A 16578-nucleotide genomic window follows, 5' to 3' on the forward strand; every position below is an offset into this window, starting at 1 on the left:
CTATTTCATTCTTCTAGCTGCCTCACTGTTGGGCGACCAGGTCAGTGTGATTTCAGGACTACCTAGAGCTCCTTCTGCTTACATTAACACTCTGTTTCTTTTTAGAACAGTGTGAAAGACAGCGGTCTGGAGAGAAGGTAGGTCTGTGCCATCTAAAGATGTTACCCGTGACTCAGAAGCTAGAGGCTGTGGTCAGGTACTCTTCAAGACCACAGCCTACAGAGTGCAGAGCCATCCATAGAAAGTGAAAAAGGTCATTAGTTACTAATAGAAATGTTTGGCTCCAGGGACTGTCTCCTAAGAGATGTACTCTAAGGACAGATCCATAACATACTGCGTAAGGTGATGATTTCTAAAACACATTGGCAATGACTGGTGTCATTCCCACCCCTGACCCTCTCCTCCTCCTCCCCTCCCTTTTCCTAATTCTCCCCCATCTATGCCAAAGAAAAGGCCCAATGACACTAACGTCCTGTTGACAACCCTCAACGTAAGAGTCCACTTCAGCTTCTTGGCCAGTTCATTTTCTTCCCTATTTACAGAACACCAGAATGAGTGCTAAGAAGTCTGCCGAAGAACTGAAGAGCATTTTTCAGAAATATGCAGCCAAAGAAGGTGATCCGGACCAGTTGTCAAAGAAGGAGCTGCATCTGTTGATAAAGGCTGAATTCCCCAGTTTACTCAAAGTGAGTACACATGTACAGAGCCCGCCTAACGGACCTAGCAGGGGGCGGCGGGGAGGAGGGAAGACCCCCGCTAGAGCTCCGTGGGGGACGTCGCCTGGGGGAGGGCACCTGAATGTGGGTTTCCTTCCCCTCAAATCAGGCCACACTTCAGAAGGCCAGCTCCTAGAAAGCAGAGCCAGTCCCTCCCACAGCCTCAGCACAGAACTCTGCAGGACTAGCCTCGGTCAACGGAAGCAGTGATCACATGCTTGTGCCAAGCTATGCCTGGAAGACCCGCAGGTTGCCATGCAAACCCACTAAGGCCTTCAGCCTGAATTTAGTACCTTTGTGCCAGGCTTTAGAAAAACAGAGAGCACTGCAAAATAACGTTAGTTGGCCTTGGACTAACAAGTAGGATCCCTCAACAAGACCAACACCTACCTGCAAGTCTGTCAAGAAAACCCACTGTGTTGACAAATTGCCCTGTCAGGCACCCATTTATATTTCAAAAGCATTTAAATTTGTGTTAATTTGTGTTAAGCACTTCAATTTGTGTTAATGAAGCAACCATGCATTTCTAAACATTCAAGAAAAGACTGAATTTCTTTGGCTGTAAAGTTGCATATCAAAAGCATCCCAGAGTTGTCAAAACCGAAATGCATCTAGAGGCATTAGGAAGCAGGGAAAGGCTGATTCTCTTCGCTCTGATATACTTTCTTTTTGTTAAAGAAAAAATTACTCGTGACACCTGTTAAAGATGATGAGGCAGACTTATGCAAGGAGGGCCATGGTAACAGGTACAGGGACTACTGCAAGTCGTCTCTCAGTGGGGAAAGAGACTGAGCTCAACTCCAACTCCAACAAGGATAAGTGGGGGCTCACAACCAAGGAGCAGGGTGGGGGTCAGTGGATAAAAAATTACTAAGAAAACATCTAGGATAAGGGGTTTCTGGCTAAACTGATTTGATAGGATTCTTGCTGAAGGCAGACCAGGGTGATAAAATATCCAGGGTGGCCAGATACCAAGGGTGGGGGATTTTCGCTAAACTCGCTTAGCAGGATTCTTGCTCAGATTGGATTCCACAAGGACAGAGAGGGAGCCCAAGGTCAAGCCTAGTCAGGCAGAGGGCTCAAAGGAGCCTGACTAAAGTCTTGGCCAAAGGAGTGTCTTTGTCACTTTGCAACTAAAAACAGTCTTCACACTGGAAAGGGTTGTGCAGTTGTTACATCCAATTCGATCACTATTTAGCTCTAACTTCGGAAGAAAGCATTTGCTTCAAGAATCCCTTCTTGCCAGAGTTTAGCCAGAAATGTCCCTTCTGCCAATATGGCAGTTGGAAACACTTCCTTCTTTAATACTAAAAATAAAAGAGTTGAATTCAATGACCTTAAATCTGATATTTCCTCATTTTCTTATAGTTGAAATATAAAATAACTTTTAAAAAAAGTTAAAGGCACTAGCAGAAAAAGGTACTTTTTAGTTAAAAAGAGAAACAAAAGTTTTCGAGAAATATTAAATTTTTAAAAATCCTTAAGTTTTTCCAAAAGGAAGAAAAATAATAATCTAACAGGAGAGCTTAGACAATCTACTCAAACAAGTTGTTTTAAAAGGTAAGACTGGTGAATTTTTCTATATTTGATCTATTTCCTACAAAAAGCACATAAGAATTTCATAATTGGGAAAAAGGTAGGAAGACTAACGGTAAGTTCTGAAAGTCTATTTACATGTACTTGATTCTATGTCTGTAAAGATTACTAAGGCTTTCTGGATATACTCTCTTTATATATATCATCACCTGTATGGTTTAGAATCTAGCAAATGCATCAGGAAAATAGCACTTTGTATTTATAAAACAGATGCTAAGCTGGCTGGTTAGCTCAGTTGGTTAGAGCGTGGCGTTAACACCAATTGGTGTAACACCAATGTCAAGCGTTCGGATCCTGTACAGGCCAGCTGCCAAAAACAAAAAACAAAAATAACAGATGCTGAATAACTAACTTACAGTTGGGTCTTGTGATCACAGCAACGTGCCAAGCGTCTTTTAGGAACCTTGGGGGTTAAAATATATCTTGCCATAGAGATTTGTTGCATGGCAATGTGAATATACTGAGCGTTACTGAAATGGTTAAGATGGTAAATTTAATCATATGTTTTTTACTGTATTTTATGTGTGTGTGTGTGTGTGTGTGTGTGTGTGTATAAATGAGGGTAATTCAAAAAGTTCATGGAAATATTCATATTATCTCTTAATTCTATTTTCGCACAAACTTTTTGAAGCACCCTCATGTGTGTGGGGAGATCTCCAGTCTAATTTGAAGCTGACATCAACTAAACTGTTATTTCAATAGGTTTCCTAAGTACTATTTTGCCAGAGTCTTACTTGAAAGTCCAAGTAACGGCTGTAAGATCTGAGTTTTACAACAGAGACAAAAATAAAGTCCGTTTAATACACCACAGGAATGTCAGCAGTCAAAAGGCCTGAACATGCTCTCGCGGGACAACCCAAGCAGGGCTTCTCCCAGCATGGTCCTGGACCAGCAGCAAGAGCACCACCTGAGAACCTGGTGGAAACAGACTCTCAGGCCCCCCGCCCCAGGCCTAGGGAATCAAAAACTCTGGGGGTGGGGCAGCCAGTCTGTATTTACTAAGGTCAGCAAGTCCATCGAGTGATTCTGATGCGTGTGGAAGTATGGGGATCACTGACCAAAAGTCACCATGCATAGCCCAGAGGTGCACTGTTTGGGAAAAACTGGGGTGGTGGCTAGTTTAGGGGTTAGGCTCTGGAGTTAATGTTTGAACCCCAAGCCCCATGCTAACCAGCTGTGTGCCCTGGAGTAAGTTACCCGCTGTCTCTGAGCCTCAGCTTCCTCACCTGAAGAGTGATCTCCCCCAGGAGTGGCTGGATTACACAGGCTACCTAAAGGCCTTGGCACAGTGCTGGCCAGGGGTGAGCCCTCACTACCTGAGGCCTCTTGTTATGTGCCAGCCCCAGCCTTGGGGCTGGAGACAATACCAGCCCCCAGGAAAACCTTGGGGCAGGGATCCCCAACTATTTGTGGGCCATGGCAGTCGGGTGAAGCCCAGAGACCCCTTCTCAGAAGAATGTTTTTAGAGGTATAAGTACAAAGGCATAAGATCACATAAGAAACCAATTATATTTAAAGACACATTATCAATATTAAAATAATAAATGTATAATATAGTAAAAAAAAAAAAAAAAAAAAAAAAAGGTAGCCAGTTCTGTGACATGAACAAAACTAAAGTGAAAGCTGGTTTCCCACCTCTAACTACCAGGAGCATGCAACTGGACACTCGGGCTGCCCTCCTGGAATGCAGACCCAGTGCCTCTAATTTTGGAGAATGTGTAGCAGTAACTGACTCATTTTTTCTCCCTCCCCTATCCCATCATTTTTGTCTAAAAACAGAGTCCAAGCACCATAGATGACCTCTTTAAAGAACTGGACAAGAATGGAGATGGGGAAGTTAGTTTCGAAGAATTCCAAGTGTTCATAAAAAAGATTTCCCAGTGAAGGAGGAAACAGAAGTCTCCTGAGCACTGAAACAACAGCACCTGGGATGTGGCCCTGTCCTGTGAGGATCCCCTGATGTCTCTGGTTTAATTCTTGGCAATTATAATGATCTGGCTGTGAGGTCCAATTATTAATAAAGAAATTCTTAGACATGTCTCACCTTGTCGATTACTGACCCTCATAACTTAATAGATTTGAAAGTAACCTGAGTCCAGTTCATCAAATTTTATAGATTTAAAAAAAAAAAAAAAAAAGGCCCGGAATAGCTGCGTTATCCTGGCCAAGACTACAGAGATGACATCTGAGACTTGGAATGAGTCCTAAAGTGCCAAACCAACTCCCTCCCTCCACTTTCCCACCAGAATAACCTTGTTCCTTGGTCTTCCTCCCCAGTACTTCCGTCTTTTCCAATTCCAACACTTATTTCACACTATTCAATGGCTAGTGAGAAACAGACTTCAGCAAACAGTCGCTTGTCTGGAGGTCATCTTCCAGCCCTTGCTGTGCTTCTTGAATGAATGACCCTCGAAGGGATTGAAGGAACACAGGACCAAAAGTGGGTCGTGCTCATCACTGAGGGGGTGGCCTCAGGTCTACCAGCCTAAAGCTCAGTTCTGGTATGTGTTGTGTAAAATAAAAGGTGACAGGAAGACATGGGGCCCTCTCAGCTCTGGCATCGTGCACTGTGGGCTCTCGGGATCTGAGAAAACAGCTGGCCCTCGAGTTCCACCTGTTGAGTCCAGCTGGGGGGTGGGGGAGTGGGGAATGTGGAAGGGGGGAGCACAGAGGAAGGAGAGTAACTTTCTCTACCTCTAGTTAAAGTTCAAGTTAGTCCGGGCTGACCCCGTGGCGCACTTGGGAGAGTGCGGCGCTGGGAGCTCAGCAGCGCTCCCACCGCGGGTTTGGATCCTATGTAGGGATGGCCGGTGCACTCACTGGCTGAGTGCCGGTCACAAAAAAGCCAAAAAAAAATAAAAAGTTCAAGTTAGTCCAAGTTACTAACGGCTCAAGTTGGCCCAAACAGCCCCCCATGGACATACCCTAGGTCTTTATTTTCCCTGCATCCTCACCACAGCTCACCTCCCCTCAAAAATACCCACAAAGCATCAGTACTGGGTCCCATTCCCTTTAAACAGTCTCTCTCAACCTTTTTTTTTTCATTATCGCCTCCTAAGGAGCCTTGTTAAAACATTTTTTCTAATCACCCCTCAAGTGAAATTTCCATTCCACAGGTAGATTGTGTACATCTGTTTATGTACTGGATGTGTATCTGGGATTTAGACACGGTGGAAGACTTTTTTTTTTTGCCCCACCACCACCACCACCATGCTACCCACCAAAAAACCAGTTGTGACCTCCTTGGGGGCAATATCACATAACTTTGAACAATGTTCTTCCGTGTTTTTATTTTTAACTCATGCTCTAGAGCCAAAACTGCCACATTTTACTCTCTGTGGTTGACATCAGAAAGATATGAGATCATTTCTGTTGGGAAAATATAGGAGAACAGTCAGGGTCCCTCAGATGTTCAGAATCTTGCTGTGCATTTGATGTAAATAGGCACGTGCGCCCAGGTGTTCCTTGGTTATTGTCTGGTGTAAATGCGCATGTGCACCCAGGTGTCCTGGGTTACGGACTTGAGTACAAACGATGAGTGGCTCTGATCCATAGTGCCTCCTACCCTCGGGATGCCCCCAGGGGTGGGGTCATGGGCCACAGGCCACTACTGCTGCTGGAGGTTGCTGGTGCTAGTGCCCCGGGACCCTCTGCAAGGCCACTGCCACCGCCGGATCTGTAAGCTATCAGACCTGTAAGCTGCTACTGCTGAGGAAGCTGAGAACTAAGCTCATGTCGTATGTCTGCGTATGAGGGGGTTTGGGGACCCAGCCTGGTGTATGAGGGGTCTGGGGACCCAGCCTGGCGTGTGAGGAGTCTGGTGACCTAGTCTGTACAATGGGTTTGAAGAGTCTGAGCTCTAGCTCTGACAATATAAATGGAAACTTAGTATAACTAAAATAATGAAACATTTTGGCTTTAGTTATGATTTGCCTTACTTTATAATTTCCACTTTCAAAATGGAGAAAATCATAATACTGAGCGATTTTCAAACTACAAAGTCTTCTCAAAGATTCTGCTGTATGAGCCTACCCTCCAGCTGAGTCACTGCCTGCAAAGTTCTTACTGCCTTTGACTCGATTTTTTTTTTTAACCTAATGAACTGAGAAATGTATGCTGGGTATGGCGGTCAAGCTGGCTGCTGTCACTTGACCTCCAGTAGCTTGAAGACCCCTGAGGTGGGCAGCAGAGCACACACCCACACTTCCACCTTGTCTGCCTGCCAGGAAGGGGGGGTCTGTGCACAGGCTGGACAGACACCGTCAAGGCTCATCTCTGGGGCCTTTGATCTCTGAGAGAGGGAAGCCCTGGTTGGTGTAGGATCTATAACAAGGTGGGGTCGGGGTGGCCAAGTGGGCCAGGCACAAAGTGAATAAGTAGTACATAGGATTCGGAGGGCAGGATGAGGGGAGGATGTACATTCAAATTTGCTTGAACATGAGCTTTTAAAAATCTTTGCGAGTACACACTAGAAACTAATATCAGTTGTCACACATTAGGAGAGGACTGGAAAGATGGATGCAGGAATGGGAGAGCCACTTTTCACTTGCCACCTTACTGTACATTTTGATTTTTGAACCATATGGGTATATGTCCCATCAAAATGAATAAATAAAAATGTTCAGTAAAATAGAACATTTTAAAAATCTCATGTTGTTTTCATGATAAGCCTCTCTATACTCAATTTGAAAGTCAGAAAATACAACTATCTAAATTTTGGTTCGGTAATGGGCTACAATAATCAACCACATTGTATGTTGACAAAATAAAATAAAACTTTTTAAATAAATAAATAAATAAATTTTGGGAGGACGGTATAATTGTGGAGACATGGGAGGAAAGAACATAATTATGGAAGCTTCCCCAATAATAAAATGAAATTCATTGGAAACCATTTCAAACATTTAGAAACTCAATCAAAGAAAAAGAAAAGTGACTTCTAACCCTTCCACTAAGAAACAGAGGAATTTATACAATCGAAGGAATGTTTAATACAATTTGTATCATTCTCATTCAACATAAGAGCATTCTCATGGTATCAACACCCATAAAGTTCCTGATGACTAGATTCCGCTGTAGGGATAGGATACCCCATGAGTCTTAACTATTTCCCCATCGTGGGGCATTTAGATTGTTGTCATTTCCAATTCTTCTAAATATTATGAGTACTTATTCACATTTCTGTCAACTTTCTTATTTCCTTAGGAGAATTTCTCAGACGTCAATGTCTGAGTCAGAGGGTATAAATATTTGTATGATTCGTGAAACAGACAACCTAATTGATTTCCCAAGACGTTGTATGGATTGCTATCTCTAAAAGCAGGCAGGCAGAATGCGAGCTTCACTCCCCAGACAGTATCAGCTGGTCTCATCTTAACAACCTTATCAGTCACAAATGTGCACGTTTTATTTCCTGTTGGTTTTAATAAGAATCCCTACTATTTCACCATTAAGTTTACTGTTGGCTATTGGTTTGTAAAAGATATTCCTTCTCTTGTTTAAGAAGTACCAGACTCTTCCCGATTTATTATGAGATTAAGAGCATCATGGCTTGGATGTTGTGGACTGCCTATTGAACCTCTATGGTGCTACGGGGTTTCTCTCTTTTGTTCAATCAATATGATGTGTTAATGGATTTAATTCCCAGGACAAACACACTATCCAGCCATGATCGATTATTCTTTAATGCTGCTAAATTAGACATTCTAATATTTCATTTAAGATTTTCACATCTTCATTCCTAACCAACGTTAGCCTATAGTTTGAGCTTTTATTATTTGTTGTGTGTGCTTTGTTAAGTTCTAATATCTAGGTCATGCTAGCTTCCCATTTTAGCCAATGATCTAGGTATCAACTAGCCCCTTGTGGAGTAAATATACATTATCTATTTCAACTCCAACATATATAAAGTGCCTACTATGGACAAGATTCCATAAGCGATACATATTTCCAGTCCTCCGAGATTCAAACTCAGTAAGTCTGGGATTAGGCCAGGGAAAGGATTAATCAAAAAAATAGCATTTCAACTGGAATTCATAGAAAATGCCTTGAGGAGAGTGTGCAAGGAAGTGGTGGCAGGGGGCATTCGAAAAGAGAGTAAACACCCCAAGTAAACACATCACGTCCAAGTGCAAGGCAGTTTAGGGAACATACACATGCTATGTTTTGGGTGGAAAGCCAGGAATGAGGAATAAAGAGGGCGCGCTCGCTTCAGATCATGAAAATCCTCACTTGCTGTGCTAAATAGTCCGCCCAAGTCAGAAAGGCAGCAGGTAGGTGTAGAAGTCACAGAGCGATGTGAAGTGCTTTAAGAAGATGAGGTGGGCACCAACAAAGGGTCCGCAAGGGTGCAGGGGACACGGAGTGGAGCCAGGGTCATGCAGGAGGCCTCCACGGCCAGCCAGGCGAGGACAGTGGCAGCGCGCAGCAAACGCATGGAAAGATGCCTTCCCCGGCTGACTGACGTTGACTGGCGTAAACAAACTGTCTTGTGGGCCGAACCTTCAAGAAGAATGAAAACAGGTGCAGCAGGGCGTGTGTGCATGCCTGTTTCCACTTGCTTGGCCTTCTTGGCCTCATTTCCTACACTGATCTGATCTCCCGCATCCACCAGGGTTCACCTGAATTTCCTCTTGAATGCACAGTAACAGCACTTCGTTGGTCACAAAACTCCAATCCTCACTAGACTGCAGGCTGCCCCAGGGCAAGGATTTATCTGTTATTTCACTGATGTATCCCCAAGTCTAGTTCGGGACTTGGCATACAGGAAGGGCTCGGTAGGTATGTGCTGTATCAATGATTCTCTACCACCCATTCACTAAATCTTGGCAATTCCTTCCAGAAAACCACTCTGCCAGCCCACTCTAGCTGAGGTCCTGAACTCACAGAGCAAGGCAGCCGGAAGGCTCAGCCAAATGCCCTGCCTGCAGTCTTCTCTCCCCTCTCATCCCTCAAGCTTCCACAGCAGCGGGACCTTCCTAAAGCACCCATTCTACTGAAAAGCCTTCAGGAATGAATATGGTATTTGCATCATATGTCCCAGTTGACATCTTACTGGTTCCTCTTGCCTTCAGAATTAATGTTAACACTGACACTCGTGGACTTCCCCAAATCTGCACCAACCTCCCTTATTTTCCTACACTCCCTCCAGAAGGTTACTTGCTATTACACGACCAAATCTTGGACATCCCGACTTAACATATGCCTCCCCTCCTTTCTATGAAGTCTCCAAGCCTTTGACAATCTTTCCTTCTTACTCTACCCCATAGTATTTTTTCCTGACTCTGAATTCTTAAGTATGTATGATCCACCTATGCTGTCCAACACTGTGGCTACAATGACACATTTGGCTACTACATTTAAATTAATAAAAATTAAATAAAATTTAAGGAGCTGGCCAGTTAGCTCAGTTGGTTAGAGCACGAGGTTATAATACCAAGGTCAAGTGTTTGGATCCCAGTATTGGCCAGCTGCCAAAATAAATAAATAAATAATATTTAAAATTCAGTTCCTCAACTGTACTAGCTACATTTCAAGTGTTCCATAGCCCCATGGCTACCATATTGGATGGCACAGATATAGAATATCCCATCATGGCAGAAAATTCTAGTTGACAGCGCTGGTAGCATTAATGAGGGCATACTCACATACAGCCCATATATTTGATTATTTGCTTCATCAGTCTTTGTCTTGAATCCCCAACTAAAATGCAAGTGGAGTTGTAGCAGCAGCTCATTTGTAACACACCGTATTTAGGATGCGCTCCAAACACTCAGTGACTTTGTTTTTAGTATTCTCTTTCCACTAGCATTCAGTTATTTCTACTGCAAAAAAATCTTTCAAGTGGTTGAAATACCTATTCCTAAGGCATTTCCCATTGAGCTCCAGGTACAAAAGCTTTAACATACATTAGCTTCAAAGTACTCATGTAGTCAGTCATTTGTTGTTAACATTATGGAGTGCCCCTGTGATTCGTTAATGGGGGCTCACTCCAAGCAGCTCTGTCTCCTTTTAAAAAGTAGACTTGGCTAAGGGGGAGGAGTGGGAGGAAAAGATGCCCTAGCCATTGGTCAGCAGCCCTCATGCCTGGAAGGAGAATTTTTCTATTCTTTTGTTCAGCTTTATTGAGGTATAATTAACAAATAAAAATCATATATATTCAAAGTATACAGTATAATGTTTTGATATATGTATACATTGTGAAATAATTACCACAATCAAGCTAACTAATGTATCAATCACCTCACATAGTTATCTTTTGTGTATGTGTGTGGTGAGAACATTTAAGATCCACTCAGCAAATTTCAAGTCTTCAATAGTGTTATTAACTAGTCACCATGCTACACAGTAGGTCTCCAGAACTTATTCACTTTATAACTACAAGTTTGTACCCTTTGGCCAACATCTTCCCATTTCCCCTGCCCCCCACCCCCACCCCTGGTAACCACCCTTCTACTCCCTGTTTCTATGAGTTTCGCTTTTTTGAGATTCCACATATAAGTGAGATCATGCAGTATTTGTCTTTCCATACCTGGCTTATTTCACTTAACATAATGTCCTCCAGGTTCATCCATGCTGTTGCAAATAGTAGCATTTCCTCTTTTTTAAGGCTGAATAATATTCCATTGTATGCATATATCACATTTTCTTTATCCATTCATCCATTGGTGGACACTTAGGTTGATTCCATTTCTTGCCTATTGTGAATAGTGCTGCAATGAACATGGGGGTGCAAATATCTCTTGGAAATGCTGATTTCATATCTTTTGGATATATACCCAGAAGTGGGATTGCTGGATCACATGCAGCTCTATTTTTAATTTTTTGAGGAACCTCCATACTGTTTTCCAAAATGGCTGTAGCAATTTACATTCCTACCAACAGTGTATAAGGGTTCCTTTTTAGGAGAATTATTCTTTCTCCAGACAGAAAGCAGCTACCTCAGCCAACAGCCTGATATCAACTCTGAACCTACCATCCCCACAGAGACAATATCAAATGGCTATTATGCTCCCAGACTCGTCCATAAAAGGCTATTTTATCCATATTATAGCTGTATTCTTGATGACGGCTTTTACGGGAAAAAAGATTTTTAGCCCAAACTAATCTCCAAATGACTTCTACAAGACCTTTTTGTTTGTTGGATAATGCTTACTTCAGTGTTCTAAAGGCAAACCAGTCCCCAAAATAATTAAGTGCCTAAAAGGTTACTCTAAGTGGGCTGTCTGGTTTTTTTCAAACACCTCTTAATCTGCATTCTACATGAAGTCATTGTAAAATAGTAAGGAAGAGGAAAATATTTCAAACAGGGCTTCAACTAAAGGCAGGAAAATGATATGCATAAATTATGCCTAATGTATAATACAAATTACCCTTCACCTGAATCGACTTTTAATTATACATGATAATTTCATAAATCTACTCTGTCAGATGTAAAATTAATTTTAACTTTGAAAATTCCTGGATCAAAAAGGGATAAATGAAGTCATACTTATGATAAATAACTAAAATTGAAATAATATCAAATACCGCAATCTCAAATATCCATTTGCGTCTTCTTAAAATGCTTTGAATTTCTCACTTTTCCTTAATATTACCACCATCCAAGTATGCATGTGTGTGCATCAATATGTTTTGAAGGTGGAACATGGATTCTGTTTTCAGAGTGTTATATCTTATGTAAATTAAGATTTTTTTTAAAGTTACCTTTTTCAACAAAAAAAATGCTCAGAATTAAGCAGATCCACATGCCTAAATATTAGATTGAGGTCATTCTTCCTATGTATACCTCAAAAGGCAAAACTATTCTAAATACAAAGTCCCTGATGCCATGAACTAGCCCCCATACGAACTGGAGAGATCCGAAGCCAAATTCAAGGTCAAGGATGTCAGCAGCAGCCATGGGATTGATACAGGATTAGAATGTCAGTCAGCTATAGCTGTGTTCTTGGTGAGCATCTAGAAGGCAGCTGAGACTACTTTGAAGTAGGCCAAAAAACCAGAGCTGCTGTAGAACCTCAAATATTCTGCAAAATCCCAGAGCCTTTTATTTCACACCTTGCGAATTAAGCAGAGAAATAACACAATAAAATAAATTTTACTCACTCTCTCCTGGGTACTCTGAGACTCTTTCTGAGTCTACCTTAATCCTCAGAGAAAAATCTATTTCTCTTTTTATGTGTATAAGAGACACCTCCTCTTAGATCTGCTCTGGATGCCAATGTCTTTAAGGATTTCATAAGCGACCCTAACACTACTCACGCATGCCAAAGGAGGGTCATGACGACCCGTGAAACAGATTTCAGCAGCAAATATAACCTAAAGGAGGCTCCTGGTTTCCAAATTGTTTACTTTTTATTAGCTAGAAGGACCAGAATGACCACTGCCCACAAAGTAATTGTTATTTGCTCGTGTTTAATTGACTCCCCAGGCTTCATGGTGTTTGCTGCCTTATGATTCTATCACCTTAGTCTTCTTTAATAAGACTTCTCACCATCGTCAAATGCTGGGTTTTAAGGCTATTTTTCTCCAAGAAACTGGCTGCAGGCCATGAAGATGTTCAATAGCAATTAGGCTCTATTGTTCTCATCTCACTTATGTGTGTAAGAGCCTTCAAAATGTAATACCCACGTATCCTCTGACTTAGCAATTCCCCTTCTAGGAATTTATCCCGCGGATATGTTCACATGCGGGTGCAAGGATATATGTACACAGATACCAATCTGCAGTATGATATAAAGTAGCAAACAATGGGCAAAACCTAAATACAAGACTGGGGAAATAAATAAATGTGCAGCCACACAGCAGAGAGCAGGGCAAGCGTGTGGAAGAGCCCCACGCACTGATGTGGAGTGATCAGTAGAAAAAGCAAGGTGGAACAGCATCTCAAGCATGTGAGCATGTGTATTTTTTAAAAAGGGAATACATATCCGTACGTGTGTGTGTAGATGGGTGTACATACATGCGCACACAATCTCTGGATGAATAACAAAGAAATGGAAGAAGGTAGTTGCCTATGGGGAAGCAAACTAAGGTGAGGTGGGGGCAAATGAAGGGCAGTTTTATACCTTTGCTGCAGGGCATTTTTACCCTGTGTATAATTTTTTTTTAAAAAATGCACACACACACATACCCAGTAAAGAACAGTCATTAAAGAATTAACCTTGGGTTTGATCTCTGTACTGGCCAGAAAAAAAAAAAATCAATCTTGCCAAAGCTATCTAACAGTGGCACCTACTGGTAAAATCATTTCCTGTCTCAAAGTATATCTTAGAAAAGAAAACCCACTTCTCCAGGCACAGCCATTTCACCTATTAGGAAATACATTTATATTAAAGCTTCATAGGGAACTCTTCAGTGATATTAGGCCTTCTGAGCATGAGACTTAAAAGTACCATCTGGCTGGGAAGTTATGGTTCACTATGGTTTGAACTGCAAGCCATAAAAAGGAGTGAAGAATATTTCTATATCCTTCCACAGGGTGATCTCCAGCATACGGTGTTAAGTGAAAACAGCAAGGCTGGAGAAAATGTGCAGAGTAGGCTACCATTTATCTAAGAGGTGAAGGCAGTTACAAACAGACATACAAGGGCCGGCCCGTGGCTCACTTGGGACAATGCGGTGCTGATAACACCAAGGCCACGGGTTCGGATCCCATATAGGGATGGCCTGTTACCTCACTTGGGAGAGCGTGGTGCTGACAGCACCAAGTTAAGGGTTAAGATCCCCTTACCGGTCAACATTATTAAAAAAAAAAAAAACAAATAGACATACGGGTTTACTTATATTTAAATAATGAGAAGATAAACCAAGAAAAAAAGAATTAACAGCTGCTATGAGGGAAGGAAGGAAATAGGCTGGACGGGACAGGAATAGAATTAGATTTCTCTAAATCAGTGGTTCTCGACAGGGCAATTCTGCCCCCCAGAGGACATTTGGTACTATCTGGAGGTATTTTTAGCATTACGGTTGGCGGGGTAGAGGTGCTACTGGCATCTAGTGGGCAGAGGCCAGGGATACTAACAAACATACTACAATGCACAAGACAGTCCCCAACACACAACAAAGAATGATCTGACCCAAAATGTCAATAGCACAAATCATATATCTGATAAGGAACTTATATCTAGAATATACAAAGAACTCTTACAACTCAAGAAAAAAATACAAATAACCCAATTCGAAAACGGGCAAAGAATGTGAATAGACATTTCTCCAAAGAAGACATACAAGTGCCCAATAATAAGCACAGGAGAAGGTTCGTAACATCCTTAGCCATCAGAGAAATGCAAATCAAAGCCCCAATGAGACACCACTTCATACCCACTAAGGTGACTATAATCAAAAAGACAGACAATAACAAGCATTCACAAGGATGCGAAAGAGTCAGAACCCTCCTACACTGCTGGTGGAAAGGTAAAATGGTTCGGCCACTTTGGAAAACAGTCTGGCAGTTCCTCAAAGGGTTAAACATAGAGTTACCATGTGACCCGCCAAGTCCACTCCTAGGTGAAATGACAACACACGTCCACATAAAAATTTGTACATGAATGTTCATAGAAGCATTATTCATAATAGCTCAAAACTTGAAACAACCCAAATGTCCACCAATGGATGAATGGATAAATAAAATATGGTATGTCCATATAATAGAATATTAATCAGCAATAAAAAGAACTAAGTACTAATACATGCTACAACATAGACAAATTTTGAAAGCATTATGCTAAATAAATGAGACCAGTCACCAAAGGCTACATAGTGTATGACTCCATTTATATGAAATGACTAGAACAGGCAAATCTATAGTGACAGAAAGTAGATTAATGGTTGCCTGGGGCTGGGGGGATAGGAGGCTTGGAGGTGTCAGCTAAGGGGTGTGGCATTTCTTTTTGGAGTAGTGAAAATGGTCTAAAATTGATTGTGGTGACGGTTGCACAGATCTGTGAATATGCTAAAAGACAGTGAATTCATATGCTTCAAATGACTAAATTTTGTGGTATGTGAATTGTATCTCGATAAAGCTGTTAAAAAAAAACCACTCACAATGTGAGGTGTGCGCTCTTTAAGAGGTGGGTGCTTGGCAGAAGCGACACAACTGGGCGTGCACAGGGCCAGTCACAACAGGCCGATTCAAGACCAGTGACAATCGTGCAGAGCGTGCTCCAGTTGGCGGTGAGCACAGGAGCAGAGGGCAGAGGAAGAGAAAGAAAAGAGGTCAGAAGAAGCTTTCCAGGATGAACCGGAAGTTGTTGGTAACCAAGCTTTGTTTTTTCAATTAAATTCTCCATTGGTTTTATTGCGATTCTAGGGGGAGGGAGATTGTAGAAAAGGAGACATCTCAGGGACAGGGAATCTCAGCTAACATCTGAAAAAACTAGTGGAGATTGTCCAAACATAAAACCCACAGTGTGGGAGGGCTCAGGATGCCAGGGGATGAATTAGCAAAGCGGCAGGTGACAGAGCACAAAGGCCTTCAGAGCCCAGCCAGGAATCCTAGACTGAATATTATAGGGGACAAGGAACTGGTGGAAGGTGAGGACCAGCAGCAGAACGGTTGTCACTTTTGTTTTCAGAAAGACAAAAGACCACCGATGTGGAAAATAGGCAGGCTGGGGATGAGTCTAGAGACAGGACAGCTCATTTATTTATAGTAGCTGTTATAAATTGTTGTCACAGTCAATTTAATCCTTTCCTACACATTAAGCTTAAAAGCTGCCACAAAGAGAAATCAGTCCAGGATTGTGTCTGTCTGCTGACAAGCATAGCTGACAAGTTGGACAATTGAGAACAAAGCGATTTGATGTGAAAATAATAATACACACACATGCAATTAAAAACGCTCTGGTGCAGTAAGGAAAAAATAATAACAACAGCCCCCTATGAGTTTAGGCAAGAGCCAGAAACAAACTGACTGGACGCAGAAAGATAAACCACTTACCACAGGAGCAGAGGCGTTCGGATCAAATTCTGTGGAATTAGCATCTGAAGATTAAGAAAAGAGTTCAGTAACTCACCAAAACTTCTGAAAAATATCTTAAGTGATAAAAAAAAAATTTTAATAAATGGTTATTAGCAAATTTTGAACTTACCTTTCAAGTTAAGGCAGTTTCTTGCAAACTCTATCACCGCTAGATGCATCCCAAGGCAAATTCCTATTTTAAAACGCACACATATAAAGCAAATGAACATATTTTAGAGTTATTCATATTTCCGGTTCATTTGCTTGCTGCTTATCTCTTCCATCTAGAAGGCAGACTCCGAGAGA

At 41.9% G+C, this 16578-nt stretch overlaps 2 protein-coding genes across 5 annotated transcripts in view; one reads left to right on the plus strand and one right to left on the minus strand.

Annotated features, from left to right (window-relative positions):
• CTPS2 (CTP synthase 2) overlaps positions 1 to 16578 on the minus strand; it is a 105767-nt gene that overhangs the window by 53795 nt on the left and 35394 nt on the right. For all 4 annotated transcript variants that reach the window (XM_063083503.1, XM_063083504.1, XM_063083505.1 and 1 more), the window contains 2 exons: positions 16403 to 16465; positions 16252 to 16295 (listed from right to left, as the gene is read on the minus strand). In XM_063083503.1, the coding sequence (XP_062939573.1) occupies positions 16252 to 16295; positions 16403 to 16465 (107 nt within the window). The remainder of the gene's footprint in view (positions 1 to 16251; positions 16296 to 16402; positions 16466 to 16578) is intronic.
• S100G (S100 calcium binding protein G) lies at positions 552 to 4196 on the plus strand. The gene is made up of 2 exons (XM_063082957.1): positions 552 to 686; positions 4092 to 4196. The coding sequence occupies exons 1-2, from the start codon at positions 552 to 554 to the stop codon at positions 4194 to 4196; spliced, it is 240 nt and encodes a 79-aa protein (XP_062939027.1).

Source organism: Cynocephalus volans, chromosome X (assembly GCF_027409185.1).
Source record: "Cynocephalus volans isolate mCynVol1 chromosome X, mCynVol1.pri, whole genome shotgun sequence".
NCBI lineage: Eukaryota > Metazoa > Chordata > Mammalia > Dermoptera > Cynocephalidae > Cynocephalus > Cynocephalus volans.

What these genes read in the sequence shown, in the direction of transcription:
- S100G (XM_063082957.1), top strand. Translation starts at nt 552, where the DNA reads ATGAGTGCTAAGAAGTCTGCCGAAGAACTGAAGAGCATTTTTCAGAAA. An exon ending in AATTCCCCAGTTTACTCAAA is followed by an intron (nt 687 to 4,091) that starts GTGAGTACACAT and finishes GTCTAAAAACAG; the next exon opens with AGTCCAAGCACCATAGATGA.